The 25,628-nt window shown below is 35.0% G+C and overlaps 1 protein-coding gene and 1 pseudogene across 1 annotated transcript; both read left to right on the top strand.

Moving 5' to 3' along the window:
• The first annotated feature begins 3,948 nt into the window (after window positions 1–3,948).
• On the top strand, window positions 3,949–8,079 carry LOC115966900 (annotated as a pseudogene).
• Window positions 8,080–15,175: 7,096 nt separating this feature from the next.
• Window positions 15,176–16,507, top strand: LOC115966899 (disease resistance protein RPP13-like). The gene has a single exon (XM_031086035.1). It carries the CDS (start codon window positions 15,176–15,178, stop codon window positions 16,505–16,507), a length of 1,332 nt encoding a protein of 443 aa, XP_030941895.1.
• Window positions 16,508–25,628: the final 9,121 nt, after the last annotated feature.

Here is a 25,628-nt window from a genome sequence, read left to right as displayed (position 1 = left end):
TAGCCCCTTAGGTGTCATAGAATATGATAATCTAACTTATGGAGATATCTCTAGCACAATCCAAAGTGAAGGAATGAAGAAGTACAGAGATCTCAAAATCCAAAGTCAAGCCAGCAAGAGTAAAGCCAAGTACGAAATAGGAAACTTCTGTACGCAGTATGGCTTACCCTCAGTCATCCCTAAGAGAAAATCCAAGTACAGAGGAAAAGAACCCTCTGAGAAGTTCCAAAGGAAAAGAACAGCAACCAAGTATTATAGAAAACAAAAGTTCAAGATTGATGATTTCTATAAGAAAAGAAAGTCTAAATCCACAGGAAAGTTCATACCCAAAGCATTAGGAAAATGCTTTAAATTGGAAAAAGAGGTCATTTCAGAAAAGAATGTAAAGTTAAGGCCAAATCCCTTATCAATACCCTTGTTAGTGACCAAGCCAGTAAAGAAGAGATCTTCAAACTCCTAGAACTTGACCACTCAGATAGTGAGTCTCCCAACGGTTCTAGTGACCAAGAGAACCACCAAATATACAGGTCATCCTCAGAACCCTCTAGAGTTTCCTCTAGTACCTCTAGTGGCCCAGACGAGCCTATACCATGCAAAGATAGTTGTTGTAGGAACAAGACTATCAATGTCCTTTCTAAGTAAGAAGAGCTCCTCTTAGATCTCATAGAACAGATCGAAGACCCAGTCATCAAAGCTCAAAGGCTTAGTGATTTCCATAAAACCTTAGTTAGGGAAGCCAGTAAACCCGAACTTAGGTTTCAGGAACCCAAAGTTGATTTGGAGAAAATCTACAATAGGTTTACCACAACCTCCTTGATCCGAAAGTCAAACATATAGAAAACACTTCTCATTAAGGCAATGAGGAAGGTACCTCATTTCAGAACCCTTCTGATGAAGAGGTTGATGAAACAATTAACCCTACAGCCAACATGGTACAGGAACAATCCAGTGAACAGTTCTTAGAAACCATCAGTAGGATTAACTTCCAAAAATGGCATTCCAAAGTTAGGATTGTCATCAGTAAAGATTTTGAATTTGAGGTCGTAGCCTTAATAGATTTAGGTATTGATCTCAACTGCATTCAAGAAGGAATTATTCCCTCCAAATACTTCAAGAAAACCAAAGAAAGGTTAACTTCTGTGAGTGGAGGAAAAATGCAGATTGAATTCAAAATCCCAAAAGCCCATGTTTGCCAAGACAATACGTGCTTCAAAACCACATTTGTCCTTGTCAAGAACATGACAAATAGGGTTATCTTAGGAAACCCTTTCATATGTTTGTTGTATCCTTTCATCACGGATAGTGAAGGAATCACTACCCATCCCTTTGGCCAACCTGTTAAGTTTAAGTTTCTTAGAAGTCCAGAGCCTAGAGACATTAGCAGCCTCTAGGAAGTCTCTATCTCCAAGACCCTTAATCTTATTCATGCCGAAGCCCTCTTATCAACTCTTTCACATGGTACCAGTCAAGCCAAGAACCTTGATCAATTCATACCTACAATCTCATTCACAATTAATGATTCTTTTGGGTCCCAATTTATCCCAAAAATCATCTCAATATCCCACTCCATACATTCATCATAAAAGTATTTGCTTCATGCCATCTCATGTTTCTAACAATTGCATTTTTGAAAACAAGAAAATTCATTATGGCTGTTTAAACATTTTTGAGCAGGAAAAGGAGCAAATAACTTGTGATATTAGTACCACTAGTAAGTGGAAAATGACTTCTTCAGTAGAGAAGAGGAACAAGGGGAAAGCACTTGCACAGGGCTATCCTCAAGACAAAAGACTACCAGCGGGATAGTCTTTTGTAATGCATGAAGGCGCATCCTCTAAGGGAAACCAAAAAGGGTCATCATCCCTTCAGGATTATGTCCCGGCAGAGGTGACATACTCCAGTGGTAACATGCCTGTTGTTTTACAGGAAGTTTTATCCAAAAAATTGCAATGGAATAAGGGAGTATATGAAGACTTGCCATACTCCATTAAATTTATCCTTGATAATCTCCAAGCTGCATTCACCCTAAATCGCCATGGCCTTTTCCAAAGAACCCTCAAAGCTCTAGAAATACACCTAGTCAATCTTGAGGCAAAAAATGAAGCCATCACTAGTCAACTCCTTGGCAAGGAGGATATCCATTCAACAGATAAACCAACTATTGTGGGCACTGATTATGCTAAGTTTAGCCTTAAGGCTCAAACTATTTTAAGAAGTGCTATTGCCAACTTGCCCCCTGAAGTACAAACTAGTATTTTAGGTTGCAAGGCTATGTTTGAATCGTTTGACCGATGGTTTGAACATTTCAAAATATTGGTCACCACCACATACCCTGACCTAGCCAACTTAGATGATACATATGACATCTTTGTACAGGCAAGATGGGGAGAATACTTTGGAAGCAATTTCAGAGTATATGAGAAAAAGCATTTGTTTCCCGGACTCATAGTCAATTATGAAGATGGGTCTAATAAAGAGGACAGAGATCTAAGCTAGCTTTCACAAATGTTTGAATATGGGTTTATCAGATTAATCAAGCCAACTCACCATAATCAAACCAACCAGTTCCCACGAATTATTCAATAGGTTGTTACAAAAATTAGGAGTCCTTTTGTTTCCATTAGATGCTGGAGCACACTCCCACAATGGGACAGCAATAATTGGATGACTGTAATACCTTCCAAACACCTGGTACTCATAAATGGTTACTCCCATCAAGGCCCCTAGTATGAAGGAGATTCTCATTTGTCTTACAAAGATCCCCATGCCCTTGTAGGATGTTGGAGTGATTACTTCAATAATGAAATTTTCGACACTGCTCAGGACCTATGGAAAAATTACCATTTTGTAGGAAGCACAAGAAGAATTTCAGTATTCACAACCAGGCCCTATTCCACTGCAATTCTTGATTGCCAATGGGTTAGCCACGATAATCAAAGGAAGTTCATTACAAGAAAACCAGAATATGAACTCTTGTTATATTGTGGATTCTGTAACCAATATGCTACTTATCACGAGCATGATTGCAACTATAATCCCCCTTGGGATCCCCAGGATGGAGATCCATCAAATGCTTATGATACAAATTAGCATTCTCAATGGTTTGCAAGTCCTAGGAATGATCTAGAACATCATTCGCCAGTTAAGGACTTTCCTCCCCCAATCCAGAAAGCCATTGCTCACAATACATGGTCTTAGTCTAGCCTAGACTCCGTCCAGATTACCGGAAAATATAGCAAGGATCTGAAAGATCTTGCTCAACAATTGCTCCTCCAGTCAAAGAAGTTAGAGTCAGAAGAAAGAGTTTCTCCTACCTTTTTAGAAGCTTCAGTCAACCGCAATCCAGTTGATCCCTTCCAGGATTCTTAAGATCCTTACGATGGTTACAATTTGGATAGCGATTAAGACGTTTTGGATAGCTCTAGTCACTGTTAGAACAGTTCTTTAGTCCAATTACTATTCATCTACATGAACAATACCTGCACCCAGCAACCTGATATGGACAAAAGATAGGTTACTATTCATGAACAGTAAGAGTCACTGTTCATCTATAGTACCCGACATAATAATCTTGAAGTACTATTTGCTTTCAGTGGAAAGGGTTTTCACCCTCAGTAAAAGCATTTTACTCTCCGAATTTCCAACAATCTTCTAAAGAATCCAAGACTTCCTCCAGCTATATAAGGAACCCTTAGTCTCATTCTTCAGCAGGTCTCATTTTAGGTCCAGTTCAGTTCTAAAATACCTCCCTTCTCTTTACAACCCATAATCTTGTAAACTGATGGCAACTTCAGTTTACACTTGTAACACCTTATTAGGTCGTCACATTTGTAACCTAATGGCCTCAGTCAGCCTACCCCTTTACTTGTAACTTACTATATATATATAAGCAGAGATCTCATATAAGAGAGCAATTAGTTATATATTCATTCTTAATTAATATTGGTAATGAAGTCTCAAATGCTTACACAACATTTGGAGGAGATGGAAGTGCAGAAAATTCCCATTAAGGAAGGGAGGGATCAATTTGAAGTTGTTAATAAGGGTGATGTTGTGATTTTGCTTGCACACGGAGCTAAAGTGGCTGAGATGTTGGTTTTGAGTGAAAAAAATGTACAAATTGTTGATACAAGTTGCCCATGGGTGTCTAAGGTACTTTTTGCAGATATAGGCCTTTTTTTTTACAAGCAATTATTTTTAAAAAAAGTTTAATTGGTATTGAATTATATATCACATGATATTTGAGATAATTGAAAAGATAAATTATTCGATTTGAAGTGACTAACCCCCTTAACTTAAGAGAGAGAATATATTTTTGGGTTAATTTCTATTTAAGTTTCATTCCTTCATTCACTGTACATGAATAATACACATAAGAAGTTAACTATCCTAACAAATAGGAACCAACTTCTATCAAATACAAAATTGAAAGAATATCAGCGTAATCTAATATCGTTTATTTATCATCATCTACTATTGCATATTCATTCAAATTTTGAATCCTTTTATTATGCATAATTATTTGCCATGTGGCCATAGGACACAAAGTTCGCTTCCCTTTGAAGATGAATCCTTTCCTGAAGATTGTGATATATATGGAAGTACTCATACCGTATTTTTCACCCTTAGTTGGAGAAAACTCGATATCAAATTTTGAAGCGTTGAATGATAAGAATTCTAATATTGGATACTTGCACCAATTCTTCTACCACTTATGTGAGTACTTGGAGCCATAGTTTTTAGTACCGGACCGGACCGGGAAGTCGGACAGTGAAAATCGGAAACCGGGATGAAAATCGATTTTTTAAGCATAAAGAACCGGATTTTTTGTTAATTCCGTGAACCGCTAAAATCGGGGTTGGATCGCATGAACCAGTGAGAACCGTGCGGTCCAAGCCCTTAGCAATTTTTTTAAAAAAAAAAAAAAAAAAAACAACTTAACACAATTTTATTCTACTTAATTAAATTATCAATCTCTTACAAGGAATAAAAAAAAAATTTATAATTAAAATCCTTCAAAGATATTCAACTTTACTTCAAAAATTAATCATAAATTTTAATTTTTTCATGGTTATTATTTTATTTTATTAACTTTCTTATTTAATTATTAAATATATGCTTGAAAATCATTGAATTTCCTTCACATATATAGATATATTGTCAATTTTGCTAGTTTTATAAATTTAATATCTATATTTAGGCTTTAATTCATTATTAAATTAATTATGACATCATCACGGTTCGACCTTGGTTTGACCTCAAAAACTTTGAACCTCTCTCTTTTATGGTTCAATGAATGGCCTGGGTCAGAAAATTTTGCTTGAAACAAAAGAGCCTTACCTCTCATATCATTGAATTCATCGGGAATGATGAACTTAATATGTGGAATCAAGAATAAGGTCTATCTTTTCCACTTTATCTATCTTTTGATCTTCAAACTCAAATTTCATATCAAGTGCACCCTCCAATGTATTATTCTCGCGAATTGTTAGTGATTCTTAGAGTATGTAATTATGATTCTCCAAAATTTTGTAAAATCCTTGAATTGTTGGTTGTTCTTCGATCTCCAAAATTTCATTGGATTCTTGATCCGTTGGTTGTTTCTCAAAGACCTCTATCATTTGGTCCCACATATCTTGCATCCTTGCTATTCCTATGGACATGTTCCTTGAGAATATCTAACATTTGGTTGATATTCTAGACGAACTTTCCAAAATTGCGGTTCAATGCTTTGATATGGGCTAGACATGATAAGCTTAATGGGCAGATCTGGCTTTTTTTTGGGCTGCACGTGGAAACTAGTGTGAGTGGCTTTTTTTTTGGGCTAGTGGGCTGGGTCAGGTGTTATATTTTGGGTCACTTTAGAGTCGTCAGACAAAAAGTTGGTGTTTATAAAACTGGGTCGGGCTTTCCCTTAAAAAAAAAAAAAAAATTTATTTACAAAAGTTGCAATGACGATATTAGCGGCAAGACAGGAACGAGAAATAGGCGGATTGGCCAGTGGAACTCCGGCAATGCTTGATGGGGCTGGAAATCTCAGGGAAATACGTGTGTTGCTTGCCTCTGATAATAAATGATATCAACTGGGATAATTGAAAAGGATAAATTAGACTTTTTTTGGTTAATTTTTCTGCTTATGTTCCGTTACTCATAAGAAGAAAACTATCCTAACAAATAGAAACTTACTCCTATCAAATACAAATTTGAAACAATATCAACCTAATCTAATACCTGTTCATTTATCATCTGCATAATTATTTGCCCTGTGCCAATGGGACACAACAATATCTCAATAAATTTGTGTGAAGGTCTGGGATACTGTTGAGAAGCACAAGAAAGGAGATTACGCATCAATCATTCATAGTAAATATGCTCATGAGGAAACTGTAGCAACTGTATCGTTTGCTTGGAAGTATGTTATTGTCAAGAATATGACAGAGGCATGTCCCAAATGTAGCTAAAACCTTACTTTGGTTATAAATCACTATTTTTGGTGTACAACTGTAGATTCACTTCTGTCGAAGAAATATGTTTTTACTATAAACTTTTCCATGAATGCAGGCAATGTATGTGTGTGACTACATTCTTGGGGATGGCCTTAATGGGTCTAGCTCAGCCAAAGAGTAGTTTCCAAAGGTGCAGAGTTTTGTTGCTGATTTGAGCTTTAATGTCTACTATGTTCGGTATAATGCAAATATTTAGTGATGATTATTGGGTTGCTTGCAGAAATTTATATATGCAGTTTCAAAGGGGTTTGATCCAGATAGTGACCTGGTAAAGGTTGGCATAGCAAATCAGACAACAATGCTCAAGGGAGAAACAGAAGAGATTGGTTAGTTTTGCAATTATGCTATTCCACCTTCTATTCTTACAAGAAGTTGTTACTTGTGTTATTTTTACATGGTTTCCACTTACACAAAAAAAGGGGAAATATTTGACAGGTAAATTAGTAGAAAGTACTATGATGCCCAAGTATGGAGTGGAAAACATTAATGAGCACTTCAAAGGCTTCAATAACATTTGTGATGCTACTCAAGTAATTTCTTTACCCCCAAGTCTCATGGTACTGCTTTTCCATTAAAATTATATTAAAATATTGTGGTGTTCAACATTTTTTAGTATGTGTTTCTTCATATGATCTCCATCATCACCTTATCCTCCTTGTTAGCTATACTATAGTATAATCAACAGAGAGAGATGATGTTCTATCACCAATCAGGAGCCCTTCATCTATCCACTCACATGCCCGTGTAGCACAACCAACTTGCAGATTAGCCAAAAGATAATCTACCTTGAGACAGTGCCACTCAATATATTTATGTCCAGTCATTCTGATATTTTTAGGTGGACCTAAACTAATTTAGTAATTTGTTTCATTGTCAGGAGCGTCAAGATGCATTGTATAAGCTGATAGAGGAGAAGCTAGATCTAATCTTGGTGATTGGTGGGTGGAACTCAAGCAACACCTCGCACCTACAAGAGATTGCAAACAATAGTGGGATCCTCTCATATTAGATTGACAGTGAGTCGAGAATAGGTCCTGGCGACAGAATAGTTCCAATACTTCTTCTAATATTAAATTTCAAATCTATTACCATTTTCTTTCTTCCCTCTCCCCCCCCCCCCCCCTTCTCCCCCCTTCCTCAACTTGTCTTTGAAATTTTAAATGTGAATTTGCAATAGCATGGGGAGTTGGTTGAGAAAGAAAACTTTCTACTAGAGGGTCCCTTAACAGTTGGTGTAACGGCTGGTGCTTCTAATCCAGATAAGGTAATTTTCTTATTGTTGAAGAATGTTTTTTTTTTTTTTTACCATGGAAATCCTTTGTCATAAGCTAGGGTATTTCTATTTCCTAACCATTATATGCCATTCTGAATTTTTTAATGATATTGGCTATAGAAGTGATATAATCATGTCCCTTCGGATTTTAACTAGGTTGTTGAGTATGTCCTTATCAAAGTGTTCGACATCGAAAGTGAAGAGGCCTTGCAACTTGTGCAATTTAGGTTAGCTTCAAATGTATACATTAGCCAAAGTATTAGTGTAACCATACAACGGGACAGGAGTATAATTGAATAATCTATGTTACGCAGTCCCAATGTACTGTTGAATTTTTACATTGTATTGAAAGGATATGGTCATTTTGGCTATCACGTTTTTTGAATTTTTGAATCAACTTGTGAATTGTGATTGGTGCACAATAAGCGTGATGTTAGTCAGTAGTGAGCCATGTGAAAATGATTTTGTAATACTCTCAACTTGATTCCTCAAGCAACTTGTGAAAAAGTGTCTCTAGCATTACTTGTGTACATACCATCTAGAGGTTGTTATGTTTTCAAGTTGATTCTTTGAAGACATTACTGAAAAGGGAGTGTAGGGCATTGGTGAATTTGTCATCTGTTTTGACAGCGAACTCTGCTTAAATTTGTGTTTAAAGTAAAAATTTAGTTAATTTTTGTGTTTAAAGTAAAAATTTAGTAAATTTTTGTGTTTAAAGTGAAAATTTAGTTAAACTGTTATCAACAGTTGATTTATTCTGCTATAATGCCATTTTAATAGATATCTATTAGCCTATTATCATTAAGCTAATTTTATTTCAATGTTTAACAATCATTTTATTTCAATGTTTAACAATTGTAACCAAATCTTCTCGATGTTCAAGAAAGAAAATAATGGAACAGATGAGTATATGTAAAATTGAAATCACGGTTTCAACTTTGAACCATGGCTACATCAAACTAAAATAGAATTATTAATTAAAAATAAAAAATAAAAGCAATTTAAACACATTGGCCCCTTACAATGTTAAATTAATGATGCAAGAAATACGACTTATAAATTTTGATCACCATTCTTAAGTCCAAAACAGCATTCGAATTTTGATTTATAACTATAGACATTTTTTTTTTTTTTTTTTATAATGTTATAGTGCTGATTATTATAATTGGGGTCACAATGTAGTGACCCAAAAAAGGGGGGTCTCACATCACCTAGGGAAGCATATGAAAATGTGTTTATAAAGAATGACCTCCCTTTAATGTGTAAAGACTTTTTCCCCCACTGCTGTGTGCTTCGAGGGAAAACAAAACCGTGAGGGGTATGAGGCCCCGAAACGGATAATATCTACACAGTTAGGACAGGATCATTACAGATGGTATCAGAGACATGTCCTAGTCGGAAGTGTGGGCCCCACACGCGATGATGTGTGTGTCCGTAAGGGGGGTGGATTGTAGTGACCCAAAAATTCCATTCAATGTGTAGAGGCTTTTTCCCCTACTGTTGTGTGCTTTGGGGGAGAACAAAACCGTGAGGGGTATAAGGCCCCAAAGCAGACAATATCTACTTGATCTGACCAAATATAACATTATTATGAACATTAATTAAAATTAAGGTTATATAATTATAAGTTTTGAAACATATACAGCCAACCTCAATCAAGTAAAAAGAAGTTTGACCTGTGAATGTGAAAGAAAACTAGTGCAAGTTGTGAGCATTAGAGCACCAAATTAGTCGTAAGCAATTGGCACCCTAGGATCAGTTAAAAAAAAAAAAATCATATTTGACTCCAACACAAATAAAAATAAGCTGTCTAAGCAAATCCTATTGCATCTAAAATTACAATTCTTGAACCATTTATGTTAATTGGGAGCTTAGAGCCAGGCCGTCAAACTCCATAAACTTTCCCTTCCAAGTCGTATAGGACAATTGTAACAAAGTGGACAGAATGGACCAAAGTAGACCAAATGAACCGACCTGGACCGAATTGGACATATATAATGGACTGAAGTAGACCAAATGAGCCGATCTAGACCGAATTGGACATATATTATGGACTGAAGTAGACCGAATGAACTGAATTGATGTGTAAAATCATATAGTATATAACAAAGAACTAGTTGTATATAGTATGCAAGCTGCTTAAAGTCCATTTATGGATTAAAGCAAGCATTTAGAATGATGTACAGGAAGAGATGCCAAGACCTACTTAAGTTAATGTAGTTGTTATATGGATATAATAGTTTCTTATTGGTATCTTGATCTTGTCAAAACTCTTTGGTATGGTATTGAGCAGTTATGCGATATATGTGAGGGTTTTGCTTCCGAATTCTGTCAATGCACATAAATTCTTTGGTATCGAGGAGTTATTTTGATAGAAATGTGGGTTTAGCTTTAGAATTCTTTCAATGCACGTTACCAGACAATCCCTTACCCAGGGCTGGTGTTTGGTGGAGAAGTGAAGGTCAATACAGTTTTTTCATACGAGATTCCACTGGTGTATCCGATTCCATACTGATCCTTTTTGGTGCTCTAAGCCAAGGTGTACAGGTTAATTACCTCTATAGACATATCCATAAGATTTTGGCTTCCTTCGGTACATTTTTATTGGAATTTTCTTTTATTTTAATGAGAAACTGTCACATCATCCATCAACTAAATAAAATATAGAAATTAAAATAACTAGAAATATTTAGTTAAAAAAATACTGGTAATAAGTCAAATCTTACCTATAATACCATTTTAGTTCTTTTTAGCCAACTTTATCTATGAAGGCTATGAAGAAACATGTCATCGTTCTAGATGATATGCGGATATTTCGCTTTGATTCCACACCAAATGACATGCTAATTTTCCCTCAAAGCAGATCCTAACCCTTAGAAGAGAACCACACGTACCATTTATTTGGGGTGGTTTTGTTAAATATTAATCCAATTGTTTATTAATGTGTTGGAAGTGGTAACTATTGGACTTTAATTACATTTATTGCTTCAGCTTATGTTTTTGAATTTTGTTTTACTTTTTATTTTTTATGTGTAAGCTCTTATTTATTTATTTATTTTTCCTTCTTTTTTTTTAATGAATAGGCTCATGCTTTTGCTTAGCTCGTCTGTTAATTGGCTTTTTGAGTTTTTTCTCCTTCATTTTAATAGGCTACACTCTTATAAATTAAGATCACTAAAGCAAGTAATTAGGGGAAAAATCACTACTGCAAGTAGTTGACTTGAAAATAGAAAAGAAATCTTATGATATGGTCTCGAGACCTCATTATTATAATATGAATGGGTTCCGTGTATTATAAGAGATTAATGGTCTCATAAGATACCCTGTCTTAGAAAGTAAGGGTGTGCATGAGTCAGTTAAAAAGTTTTTTCAACCTAACCTGTCACACGTGTAGAAATCAATCCAACCCACTTAAGTCGGGTTTGATTGCTCATTGTCCTGTTTTTGAAAAATGCCTCCCAAGGGTAGCTCTACATTTAGGGGTTCAAAAGAACACCTGACTTGGTAAAAAAATTGTTTTGACCCCCATAATAAAAATTCAAACACCCATAATCCACAAAATTTTAAACTGTGTATGATCATCTTAGAGTTACTTTCACAATTTTTTAAAATGATTTAATTAATTTCATAATAAAGGTTACGTGACAAGTTATAATTGATTTTTATATGGTCCAAAAACTCATATCACATTTTTACCTACTACTAACAAATTCCCATCTAGATTTTGCTCAGTCAATACTCATTCTTTCTTTCATAAACTCAAGTTCATCCTCTATCTGAACAATTCCATGGTTTACAATCTTGGCGTGCCGTGCTAACTGATGGGCCATGGACCATGGTATTCTTATTCGTCGTGTATGAGAAATCTCCATGATACTTTTGCTGTTACAGATGTCTTTTCCACAGGCAGAAGCAAGAATTTACTTTTGGGATTGAGAAAAAGTTTCTGTCAGAACATTCCTTCCCAATATTGCAATCAAAGCATTGTTGACGCTGGAGTCTGGCGGGGCCAAGGCTCCCTGAATTTTGAAAATTTCTTCTAATAATAGTACTAAAATAAATATAATATAAAAAAATAGGAATAATTTAATTACAGTACCCCCAAATAAACAATTTTGCTAAAAAAGAAAAAAACTTAAATCCCTTGACATAGTCAGCAGATTCCTTGTCCTAATTAAAGTAAAAGACTCCAAAATCCAAATAAATACACACAAATTGCAACATCAAACTTCACAAGACACAACCCAAACTTCCCAACCCCAAAGATACAAACTTCACAAGTCACAATCGTTTATTCCCAAAAATAAAATCTGAATATATCAACAAAAAAAATTTCTCTTACGCCGCCGGCTGCTACCGTGCAAGTGGGACCCTGACTCCGCCTTCGCTGCCTTGATCTATCTCCGCTGTGGACTTGAGGTATGAGTTTTTAACTCTCTCTCAAAGTCTGTCTAATACATATGTTCTGCAACTACATATATTTAAAATAGGTTCAGCCGTTCAACTTCCTTTTGATAGAAGAGAAGACTCAGTAGACAATTTTTTTTTTTTTTGCTGAAAACTCAGTAGACCATGTTTTTGTGGTAAATTTAAAACCATCTGTCCATGTCCTAATGTCTATCTGTTACTCTACTCTCTAGACTAGAGCCACTAGAGTGGGCTCATTTTTGTGGTTTCCGACTTAGCATTATTTGAGTCAAAACATAAACCCAATAAAAGAAAAAAAAAAAAACTAAAGTAACTAAAGTACTTAAATTAAATTTATTATAATTTGATAGTGGTAGTTTCTTAATAGTATGTTTGATTGATATTAGTGGCTTGGATAATTAAATTAAATTATCATTATAAACTTGTTTATTCTATCCATTGGAAATATTGAGATTATAAAATTTAATATTTAGGTTTTTATATTTTGCAAAATTTATGAGGAAAAGATTTACAATTGATGTAAAAATGATCTTTCATGTTATTTGCACCAATTTAGTTCAGAATCAATTATAAGTTGTTTTAGTACCGTGAAAGAGTTTCTAAGTTAAAGTTAATATGCGAAATTAAGATCTTTTAGTCATTATTTTTTATAGATAAGAACTTTATTGTGCTTACCTTAACCCCCTTGGAAAAATTTCTTAACTCTGCCACTGTTTAAAGAGAGAGAGAGAGACGACTTGTGATGAAGAGCTCAAAAAATACAACACCAAATCATATTAACCCAAAATAGTGTTATAAAAAAAATTACAACGATTCATCGACCTAAAGATGAGTTGTAAGAAAGAATAAAAAAATTATTCAATTCATGCTATGTAATAGAAGAATATCATATTCTTATATATATATATATATATATATATATATATATACACACTATCTCTTTAATTCAATAGGATAACATTTAACGATCAAAGAAAATAAACAAGATAACAACTTAACAACACAAAACCTAATTGTTTCAACTCAAAGTAGAGTTCTAAAAAATATAAAAATTCATCAACCTAAAGTAAAGATACAAGAAAATAAAAAAATCTACCAAGGAGAGAGAGAGAGGGGGAGATCACATTTTCTATGTGAGAAAAATATGTATAAAATGGAATAAGGTATAGTAAATTTATAGTAAGAAGATAGAGATAAGAAGACCCTAAATAAAATGAACCGTGACATTAAAGTTGAAATGAAATGGTAGAAGTTGGAGAGAAATGTTAAAGGAAATGTAATAGTAAGTTGCAAAATTAATAAGAAGAGGAGGAGTAAAAAATAAGAGAGAAATGATTCGAAATAGGTGAATTATGTAGTTGCTAATGTGGCTAAATAGAAACGTAATGATAATACCACGCTTTAATTTTTTGATATTATATATAATATAGATATGACAAGAAGAAGATACTAATATTAAAATTCCTTATATACTTCTCAACAAATTGATAAATAAATTGATCAATTTTTTCTTGCAAAATAGAAGCGAGCAATAGAAACTTCATAAAATTAATAAGGCATGCCATATAAACAATTTTAAAGAAAGTGTTTAGAAAGCATTAAAACATATAACAATAGCATGATTTTGTTGATAACTGCTCCAAACGGATTTGCTTCCGCATCATTTGATAATTCAAACTGTAAAATAACTTCTGCACCGTTTACATATTTTTATAGACAACTTGAATTTTATAGTCTGAAAACTAGAAATGGATTGAGCAAAACAAAAAATAGACAAACAAACAAGCTAGAAATGTAAATCCCAACTGTAAAAAATAACAAATGGCAAATTACAAAGGAAAAATTGACATAACCAACTAAAGAATGAAGTAAATTAAAGAAACCATGATTGTCGATGTATAGATAGATTACAGTAATTTGTTACTTCTGTTACCCAAAAATAGGGGAAATAAGGTAGACGGGTCAAATTAATTTCTAATTGCTTATCATTGCTACTTTAGATTTTAACTTGGGCCAAAAACTTCAAATATTGAATATTCACAATCTGACTTCTCTACCCATTTGAATTCAATAATTAAGATAGGAAAGCAGGGGCATCTTTGTAATTTGGTTTGAAAAGTAACCGAAAATATTGGTTTGATCATATATAAAGGGAATTGTCAACAAACATTTCAAGAGTGGTGTGATGGTCACTTCACAAATATAAGGAGCAAGAGGTAGAGTTCAAGTTTCAAGAGAGAACTTTACACATATACATTTAAATTATTTTAGAGTAGAATTTCTATATTTTATATTAAAAAAAGCTTTTTATATTTTTCATAACAGTGATGTTAAAATATTTTCTAATATAGTTTATTAACAATTGTCCTAAAAACACTAGTTACATTACTTATATATAAATTATAAAGAAAAGAAAATTTTCAAAATTCAAATAATGGAAAAAACGTTAATGCTTGCTTTTATGGTACGTTTGAATTGAGGGAGAAGAAAGGGGAGTAGAGTAGAGTATAGTAAATTTAACACAAAATTAACTTATTTTTAGTCAACTTTACTCTACTCCCCTCCACTCTCCCTCCTTTCCCTCTCTATCCAAACAGGTCATTAATTTCACTTCATGCTTCCGGACTTTCCCTTTATAAAAAGAAAAGATAAATAATATTTTCATAATATTTTTATAAAAAGTTTTAAATGACAGATTTTTACTGGTTGTTATAGCTGGGGCAAAAAAATAATCTTTATATTATGTTTAAATTTAAATTAATAACAATTAACCATCTATAATTTATTAAAAAATATTGTCAATATAACACCTCTAAGAAGCAATGATACAGTTACATAAACTTTCCAGCTAAGCATTTTTGTCTTTACTGTTCAAAGAGACTTTAGATCTTTGATAAGCTTTCCTTCATCCTTCAGGACCTTCCTTTTCCAACAATCCCTCTCCCTCTGACAAAATAATTAAGCAGACATGACAGATAGTGTTGTGAGTTTCCTGTTGGAGAATCTGACTCAATTGCTTATCCGAGAATCAAAATTGCTACGTGGAGTTAAGGATCAAGTCAGGTCAGTTGAGAAGGAGCTAGCTGTGATCAAAATCTTCCCCCGAAATACTGAAGGCAAACGACACGATGAATTGGTGAAGGAGGTAGTCAGCCAAATTAGGGACGTAGCCTATGAGGCTGAGGATGTTATTGATACATACATCATTACTGTGGCAGAGAACAGGAGAAGAAGCAAGCTGGGGAAGTTAATCCATTCATGTGACCAAGCAATTACGTTTCACGAGGTTGCAAGCAAGATAGAGAGCATCAAGAACATCTACAAGGAAATTAACGACAATAGGAGCAAGTACGGCATAGAAATTGCTGAATCATCTGGAGGAAATGCAGAAGCAGGGGAGATACTGCACAAGCGCAGGAAACATGTTGAGGAAGATCAAGTAGTAGGCTTCGCTCATGACGCTGAGGTATTGATGAAGGAGCTTATGGAAGGGAGTTTGCAACGGAATGTTGTTTCAATCATTGGCATGGGTGGCTTAGGCAAAACCACTCTTGCTAGGAAGATCTACAACAACAATGATGTCAAGAATTACTTTAATTTCCGTGGGTGGGTTTATGTTTCTCAAGAATATAGAATCAGAGGGCTGTTGCTTGAAATTTTGAAGGGACTGTCACCACTACCAAGAGTGATGTTGAGAGCTGAATTGAAAGAGAAATTACTCCACGGTTTGTATGCTACGTATAGTTCGAATAATGATAAATTGAAAGGGAGACTAACTGAAGACTTTAAAGACTTTAAATGTTTCAAAGAAAGGCATGAACGTTCCAAAGAAATGAATGATGAAAAATTCAGAAAGGCATGGTCTAAGTTCTTGGAAGGCATACATGACCATAATGATTTGAAAAATTCGTTGTCAAATTTCGTGCAAGATTTTTACAACGAGAATCGAGTAGAAGTGACAGTTGAATTGAAAAAGGAATTACTCCGCAAGTTGTATGCTACGTATAGCTCGAATATTAATAAATTGGAAGGGACACTAACAGAACACTTGAAATGTTTCAAAGAAATGAATGAACGTTTCAAAGAAATGAATGATGAAGAATTCAGAAAGGCATGGACTGAGTACTTGGAAGGCGTACAAGACCGTAATGATTTGAAAAATTCGTTGTCAAAATTCGTGCAAGATTTTTACAGCGAGTATAGAGTAAAATTGGAAGATATGACTGAGGATGAATTGAAAAGTGTGCTGCTTGAAAGCTTGAAAGACAAGAGATACTTACTTGTTATGGATGACATCTAGAGTAATGACGTATGGAATGAGGTAAGAACTGCATTTCCTAATAACTTGAATGGGAGTAGAATATTGATCACAAGCCGAAGTAAAAAAGTAGCATTACATGCAACTAATGTTAATAATAGTGTTCCTCCTATTCCCCCTTATGAACTCCCATTTCTTAATGAAGAGAAAAGTTGGGAACTCTTCTGTAAAAAGATATTTTGGGAAGGTACCTATCTTCTAGAACTAGAAACTCTAGGTAGACAACTTGTGAAAAGTTGCCGTGGTTTACCACTTGCTATTGTGGTATTGGGAGGTCTTTTGGCGAGTGAGGATAAAACACATCGAATATGGACAAAATATATTGGCCATGTCAATTCATATCTGACCGAAGATAAATTAGGTTGCATGGACATACTGGCTCTAATTTACAATCACTTACCCCGACACTTGAAACCATGTTTTCTATATTTTGGTATCTACCCAGAAGACTTTGAGATACCAGTGAGACAACTTATCCGACTTTGGATAGCCGAGGGATTCATACGGCAAATTGGGAACATAAATATAGAGGATATTGCTGAAGACTACTTGGAGGAACTCATTAATCGAAGCTTGATTCAAGTGGCAACGAAAAGGCTAGATGGAGGAGTCAAAACATGTCGTATCCATGATCTTCTACGAGACCTCTGTATATCGGAGAGTTCTGAAGAGAAGTTTCTTGAGGTTCATTCGAATGTTAACCTTTCACCCATAGGCAAATCTCGCAGAATTTCCATCCACTATGGCAACAATCCATACATTTCTTCCGGCCATTGTAAACCTTCAAATAGTTGTTCTATAATAGGCTTCGGGGGTGTTGTCGAGCTCTAGAGTCCTCCTGATAATTTCTACTTGGAATGGATTTGCAAAAGTAACAAGTTGGTTCGGGTGGTAGAGCTCAGTAATATGGGCATTTGTTGCTTAATCCCCAAGGGGATTGAAAAGCTGGTCCTTTTGAGGTACTTAAGCATCGCATCTGGTGAGCTTTATGTCATTCCAGATTCCATATGCAACCTTTGGAATCTAGAGACGTTGGACATGAGAAATTCTACAGTGGAAACTGTTAAATATTAGCATAGAAATGTGTTATATCATATTATGTATGCTAGAGTAGATGCGGAAAAGGAAACATAGAGGAGGAACACTGAGAACACGAGGGTTACGTGGTTCAGCCTTACGGCTTACATCCACGGAGGAATCCCTTAAGGGCTACATCTTTATTATCTGAGAGTGTAGTACAATAACCTGTGTTACAATGAACCCTAACATGAGTATATATAGGCGACTAAACCCTAGACTACTAGTACAAGCAAGAATGGGTTTGGGCCTATTACATTGGGCTAATATGTCTAATATATATCTCTAACACCCTCCCTCAAACTCAAGGCGGAAACTCGATGAAGGCTTGAGGTTGGATAAGCATGAGAAGATCACTTGGAGATGCCTTATAGAGTGCCTTTGAGGAAACCACAATGAAGAATGTGCCAATTGTCCAATTTTGGAGCTTCAAATGAAGAAACGGATGCCAAAATCGGAATCTACGAGAAAAACTGAGCAAGATAGGCCCTTTTGGAAATTTTGACTTTTGGTCAAAGGTCAACGCAAAAGTCAAAGTCAACTGGTCCAGAGTCAAAGTCAACAGTCAAAGTGCTCACGGGTCAAATCCGGGTGATCCGGGTCCGGTCGGTCCGGGTCAACGGTCAGCTAGGTGACGTGGTGCTGACGAGACGACACTGCTAACGTGGCTAATGACGTGTCGCTGACTTGTACTGGGCTTGCGTGTCTGATGACGTGTCATACTGACGTGGAGTGATGACGTCATCAGGTGACAGCAGCATCAGTTTAGGCGCGTGGCTGTTCCATCGGCGTGTGGAGGAGAAGCCAGAAACTAGGGAGGCGCGTGTAATGTCGGATGATGGCCGGAATCTCAGGTTCTGTAGATCGGTGGACGAGGAGGCCGTCATGGCGGCGCGTGTACCAAGAACACGATATGGAAGTATGGAATCTGAGGCGGTGCGTGTGAGTGTTCCAGGGAGCCGTTGTCGGCGCGTGGGGGCGCGTGCGGCTGCCGTTAGAGGTCCGGTTTCTTGGTTTTGGTCGCGATATGCCGGGGAGCACATATGTCTTGTTGGTTTCATCAGGCGAAGGCTTGATGTGCATATATCTGATAAGTTAAGTCCCGGCTTTGCTTGAGTTTGTGGATCTTGGACACAGCACTGCGCCACGGTGGCTGCGAGATGCCGTGGATTCTAGATCCAGCAGAGAAACATGTGTGACTTCAGATGGTGGTATGCACGTGAGAATCTTCTTTGCTTGCTAGAGATGTTTTGTTTGATGCCAAGAACGAAATTTGGCTCTGATACCATGTTAAATATTAGCATAGAGATGTGTTATATCATGTTGTGTATGCTAGAGTAGATGCGGAAGAGGAAGCATAGAGGAGGAACATTGAGAACACGAGGGTTACGTGGTTCAGCCTTACGGCTTACATCCACGGAGGAATCCCTTAAGGGCTACATCTTTATTATCTGAGAGTGTAATATAATAACCTGTGTTACAATGAACCCTAACATGAGTATATATAGGCGACTAAACCCTAGACTACTAATATAAGCAGGAATGGACTTGGGCCTATTATATTGGGCTAATATGTCTAATATATATCTCTAACAGAAACAAAATGCTTGCCGAAGGGGATATGGAAGTTACAAAGATTAAGATGTTTGTACCTGGATGGGCCAACAACTCTACCTAAAACTAAAAAAAACACGGCGGCTTTACCCAGTCTTCAATCCCTTACTGGTATAACTATAAATGAAGACACCGAGAATCACTTTGCCAAGGCCAGATTCCCTAACCTAAAAAAATTAGGATTGTATCCTTCGAGAGGGTCAAAGCTAGGGGTTTTGTCAGGCCTCCGTCCCTTGTGTCATCTACAAACTTTAAAGATTTATCAACTTTATAAGTTTTCAAGTTCAACTTCAATTCCGTTGACCCTCACAAAAATAACCTTAGTAGATTCAGCCTTATCCCGAGCCATCATGGGATTGTTGGGTAGCCTTACCGAACTTCGAATACTCAAAGTAAGAGGAAAAGCCATATCTGGACTCCTCAGTACTATTGACCTCATTTGCGATGAAAGAAGTTTTCAGAAACTTGAAGTCTTTAAAATGGCATATCTGGACGTTTCAGAATGGTATATGGGGCAAGGTGCAATGCCAAAGCTTCAAAGTTTGGTCATCGAAAGCTGCGAGGCTATTCGCATGCTCCCGGACGAACTACGGTGCTTGAGTGCCTTGCGGGATGTGGAAGTTTTACATCCAAATCCAATTTTGGCAGAGAGGCTTCGACAGTTGCGGATGAGGGATGGATGTAAGCTCCATGTCTATCCACCTTTGACCTGTCAACCCAACTAATTGAGAAAAAGTTGATAAGTTGTGCCATGCTTTGGTGCGGGGCTGGGTCCTGAGGGTCAATGGTCGTTTGCTTTGTCCTTCATTCGTGTTTTAATGGTATGATATGGTATCACATGTACTTGTTACTTTTTTCTCTTAATCCCTTGATTTTAGCTTCTTTTTTTTTTTTTTTTTCTTTTTTTGTCTTTTTTTTTTTTTGGTATAAAATAATTTGTGAGAAACAAGTATTTTTTTCCCCCTAATTATCCAAGCTTTTAAGCCTTTATTGCTATTTTATTTTCTTTTTCTTTTTCTTTTCTTTTTTAAATCCTTTATATATAATAATTTATAGTGTTTATGGTGATATATCCATTTTGGTTTGAAGGAAGTTAATTAAAATGTTTAGTAAGTCTGGGTTTGGGCATGATTATATTATGTGTTTGTTTAGGTGACTCACTAGGACTCACAAAAATATATATATATATATATATATTATATCTAATATATAACCTAATTTCTTCTAATGTCAAAAAGAAAATTCAATTAGATTCTATAATTTAACTCCAATTTTTTGTTATATCCCAAAATTTCTCAATTTTTGTGTCAAAATGGGGTATGCCACAAATATTCATCCTAGTGAATAAATCATGACTGGATTTCTCTTCGAAAAGCAAATAAAGATGGTGGAGTTATCTTCCTCCATACACGTGTTCATCCCCAGCTAGATTATAAAACTTAAGCAAATTAGAAACGTCTAGCGGGTTGAAAACTACAATCCTACACAACTAACGGTACATATTAGCACCAGCTATTTACACCACTGCCATAACCAAGGAGTCAGACTCAGAGTCTAATGGAAAGGCCTTAAAGAGTGAAACCCCCTGGCTGCTCCTCCTGATAAAACCATTTTTTTTTCCAGATACCCACGTTAACGAGGATCAAATTTCTCAGGTAATTCACCCAAAACTTTTTGTTACATGCACACAAATTGTTTGTTCAAATACCTGAGAGTGTTTTGTTCTTTTTTTAGAACTTAATTTTGCTAAAATTGTTGGATAACATACCTCCTATTTATCTTTGATAGACTATCATGAAAGAAGACCTGCCTTACTTGATGGCCTATATAGTTTCGATATTGGTTTGGTTCTTAGATGAGTAATTGGTTCACAAGACAAAGTTGATCCAATTGTGTCTGTGATGAAGGTTGAGAAGCTCCACTAGAATCATGTGCGGACATAGGCGTTTTAGATGAGGCAGTTGAAATCCCTGAACTATATGAAGTTTTACATCCCAATCCAAAAAAGGCAAAGAGGCTTCAACAGTTGTAGATGAGGGATGGATGTAAGCTCCAAGTCTATCCACCTCTGAACCTAACAACTAATTGAGATAAGTAGTAGATCTGTTGTGCTAAGCTTTGGCCTGAGAAGTTAACTTAAGCCTTTACTGTTTTTGTTTTTGTTCTTGCTTTTTGTTCTGATAAATTGGTTTTGAAATAATGGGCACTGAACCTTTTTTTGTTTTTTTTTTTTTTGTTTTGTTTTTGTTTTTGTTTTTTTTTTTTTTAATTTTTAATTTATTATTATTATTATTATTATTTATAAATTCAAGTAATGTTGCTTTAACCATAAAACGCTTGTGCAAACACAAACATTAAACATAATATCTAGACGCTAGTTTTGTCTTCAAGATGATTCTTCAATGGAAAGGGAATGCAATGCACCAACGAATTGACCACATGTTTTGATAGTGAATTCTGCTTGTGATTGTACTCAAAGCTAGTAATTATAAGTAAACTGTTTTTTTTTTTTTTTTTAATAAACGTAATTATTAGTTAACTGGTGGAATCAGTCAAGTTACTTTGTCATAATGCTATTTTTATGGATGTCTATTATTGCACTATTTTCTTAGTTTTTTTTTTTTTTTTTTTTTTTTCAACTTTTCAATGCTTAACAATCTTTTTTCTTATGTTATTATGTATACCAATGTCTAACACTCATTTCAGATGTGTGAACCAAATATGAAAATGTTCAATTGTAACTCACAAGGCTTCTTTCTATCTGCTCTTGGATAAATAATTTATGAACCAAGTAGTTAATTACATTGTATGATTCCAAGAAAACTATCAAATGTGAATTGATAATTGAGCTCCGTCATTGTTGTATTAGGAGATGAAAAAGAATGGAATTAGAACTTTCATCAAGTAGTGCAAAAAGCTAGCTCACTTGATATGTCCATGAGGAACATCTTAACACACACACACACACACACAGGAGAAAATCCATAATTCTAGTACAACAAAGTTGTTGAAATTCCTGACTCTTAGTTCTCACGATTTGTACTCGACCAGATATTGCTTTTGCAGTTAGTATGGTTAGTTGTTTTCAAAGTAATCCAGGAAAACTCCATTGGATGGCTATTCAATGGATTTTCAGATATTTGAAGCGGAATAAAGGTAGAAAATTGACATATCATGGCTCTGATGATTTAAAATTATCTAGATTTTCAGATTTTGATTATCAAGGGTGTCTAGATAGTCGAAAGTCTCCCTCTGGTTTTGTATTTATGTTATGTGGTGGAGCTATTGCATGGAAAAGTAAGAAACAAGAATGTGTTGCTCAATCTACGATGGAAGCTGAATATATAGCTTTGAATGCTGCGGCAAAAGAAGCTGTATATTTAAAACAATTCTTAACAGAGTTGCTAATTGTAGAATGTGTTTAAAGACCCATTCCCATTTTGTGTGATAACAATTCTGTCATTGCTATCACCAAAGATCCGAAATGTCACTCTCGCGCAAAACATATAGAGGGTCGTTACCATTACATTTGAGATATGATTAAGAAGAAGAAAGTGGTTGTTCAGAGAGTTTCATCAAAGCAAAATTTGGCTGATCCTTTTACCAAAGGCTTGTCCTCTAGGCTATTTGAAACACATGTATTGGAAATGGGGTTATGTTAGGCCAAGTGGGAGACTGTTAGAATAATGTGGCCCAACATAATATGTATGATGCCTCTATTATTAACAAATAAATATTTAGTCTCTTGTGAAATTATGCAATATTTTTATGCTATAAGATATTGATATATTGAAATAGGTCTACTTGATTTAGTAGACTAAGATTATGAATGCATTCATTGTAGTCCTTGACTTGACCATATCCATCATGATGTAGCCTATTTTGATAGGTACATTATTGGACCATGATGGAAGGGAGGTGCAAGTTAAAATTGCTCAGACTATGGAAGACAATAAGGGCTAGTCTTTCGATGGTTAGTGCATAATAATCTCGGAAGTCCTTCCATAATGAGATTCATGCACGTTGAGTGTTGGCTTTAATAAATCTATCGTGTCAATACTAGTAATTTGAACTCCTATTAAAGGTGTTGTCATTATAGTAGTTCTGGATATGAACGATAGATGAATCCATGTATTAGCATGGAGTTACAAAAGTAATAACACATTAATAAACTTCTTCATTAATGAATCTAATTAATAAAGTTTTTTATTAACAAATGTAATATTTCTGTTACATGAAGTGTTATTACGATAGGAAAGATTTTATGGCTGGTCATGTCCTTTCTAAATATTATAAATATTGTCAAGGCCACACTTGCAAGGGGGTGTGAAAGAGAAAATAAAGTTCTTGTTAATCCTGACCAGCTGGGGAGAGCATCTTGATTGCTTGTGAGGTCCTTGAATAACATAATCTAGTATGTAAATTTCTCACATCTTATTGTTGATTTTTATTACATATGCACATGATATAATTGTTAATTGATAGATGTATTATATTTGTTTCTCTTGAATTATTACTTTTAAGTATAATTCCAACATGAAGAAATTGTTTGCTAGAGAAAATCATGGGATTTATGCAATCAATGTGCAATTCAAATTTAAATTGACATTGTCTTTCGTGTATAATCTTCATCATAAATAAGGATTCCATGGCAAGTATTATCAAGAAAGGTATAATAGAAAATGTAGTGTTTTGGACTCTTGTCCCGTGGATGTAGGCCATAAGGCTGAACCACGTAAACTATCATGTTTTCTCTCTTCTCTCCTCTCTTTTCTTCCTCACATCATAAATTTCTACACTTTTAAGACCTAGTGTCATAATATTTGAACTCTATCAGTGGCATTTTTGTGTACAAGTAAAGAGTATCAAAGTTAATTTTTTTGAGTACTAAACCATGCTACTAACATTACATATCAATCTATGTATTCAAAAACCAAAGGAAATTTAAACAAATTTCTCAGCTTCTAACTAACACACACACCCCAACTGTACCCAATTCCCAAAAAGAGAAAAGAACAAATACCAACACGACATACCAAGGGCCATTAGAGCAGCAACAACGAACATTTCTCCAATAGCCAAAGGCAGATTAGACAAAATCCCCAGAACCTTTCTGGGGAATCTCTTCACCAACCTCATCAAATTACCTCCTGACTTTGCTTTAACCTCCCCATTTCCATTGCCTTCACCCCCACCACAACCATCACCACCTTTCTCCGCTAGTGACGGTGCTGCCTCTGACAACACAATCTTCTTGGATATGTCCTTGTCCTTGTTCTTGATATCTTGAGGTGACTTCAGCTTGCAAGTAACTAAGCTGAATGAAAGAAACCTCGAACTGTGGAGACTGTGAGTTTTGGTACCGTATGGATTAATGAAGTGGGGTTTGAAGGTGGAGTGAAGAAGATGGGAATTGAGGAAAAGGGTTTTGGTGGGACTCAGAGTTAGAGCCACCATTGTTGGAAATTATGGAACTTGTGGTCTCTCAGTTTCGAAATTGAGGTTTGAAGTGAAGTGTAACAACCATAGCTGTCTGTTACTTTATCCAAAACCAGATATTTTGTATATCTCGTGCAAAGGGCGGCGCTACGCTTCGTTTTATCAGTTGAGGTGGCTTTATATATGAGATAATCTAATTACACAATTACTGTGACACAACTTTAATTTCTCACTGAGACTTTTTTTTATTTTGAGTTTAATATATTTTTTAATTTAAATTTATTTATTAAAAACTAAATTTTGTAAGGATGTGGTGTAAAACTCATATTTTATCTTTTCAATCTCAACACGTCACATCATCTTATCACATATTTAAGAATAAACACAATCATACCCAATTAATTCTAATACTCATATATAAATCCAACCAAATTGGAAATTTATTAAGATGTTATTTGGTGTGGTAGGATGAATTGAATTTTAAGTAAAAAATGCCGATGTAATAATTACTTATTGGATGATGTAAAACATGAGTTTTACACCACATCCTTACTAAATTCAGACTTTATTTTTTAAGGAAAAAAAATTAGGAAAAAAGTTTCTCTAGTAATTTTTTATTTTTTAATTTTGTTAAATTACAATTCTAATCCAATTTTTATTTTTTAAGAATAAAGATTATCTAATTAGATTAGAGGTGTTTTTGACATTTTTTGAAGTCATAACTAATTTTTTGAATTCTCTTAATATATACAAATGACTCTAATGTAACAAATTGGAAGTGGTGACAAAAAAATTATTGATTCATGTGAAAATAACAGACAACTAGTTACAATATGATATATAAATAGTTGTGAAAAATGGAATGATAAATTTTATAGTCTTACAATTAGTCTTTAGATATAGATACTAGTTCATGTCTTTGGGAGATGCATTTTAAAATACAAGAAACCTAAAGCAATGGGCCTAAGTTAAT

The sequence above is a fragment of the Quercus lobata genome, chromosome 11 (genome assembly GCF_001633185.2).
Source record: "Quercus lobata isolate SW786 chromosome 11, ValleyOak3.0 Primary Assembly, whole genome shotgun sequence".
Lineage (NCBI taxonomy): Eukaryota > Viridiplantae > Streptophyta > Magnoliopsida > Fagales > Fagaceae > Quercus > Quercus lobata.
The sequence above is the reverse complement of the archived record's forward strand: the minus strand, read 5'-3'. Positions and strand labels throughout refer to the sequence as shown.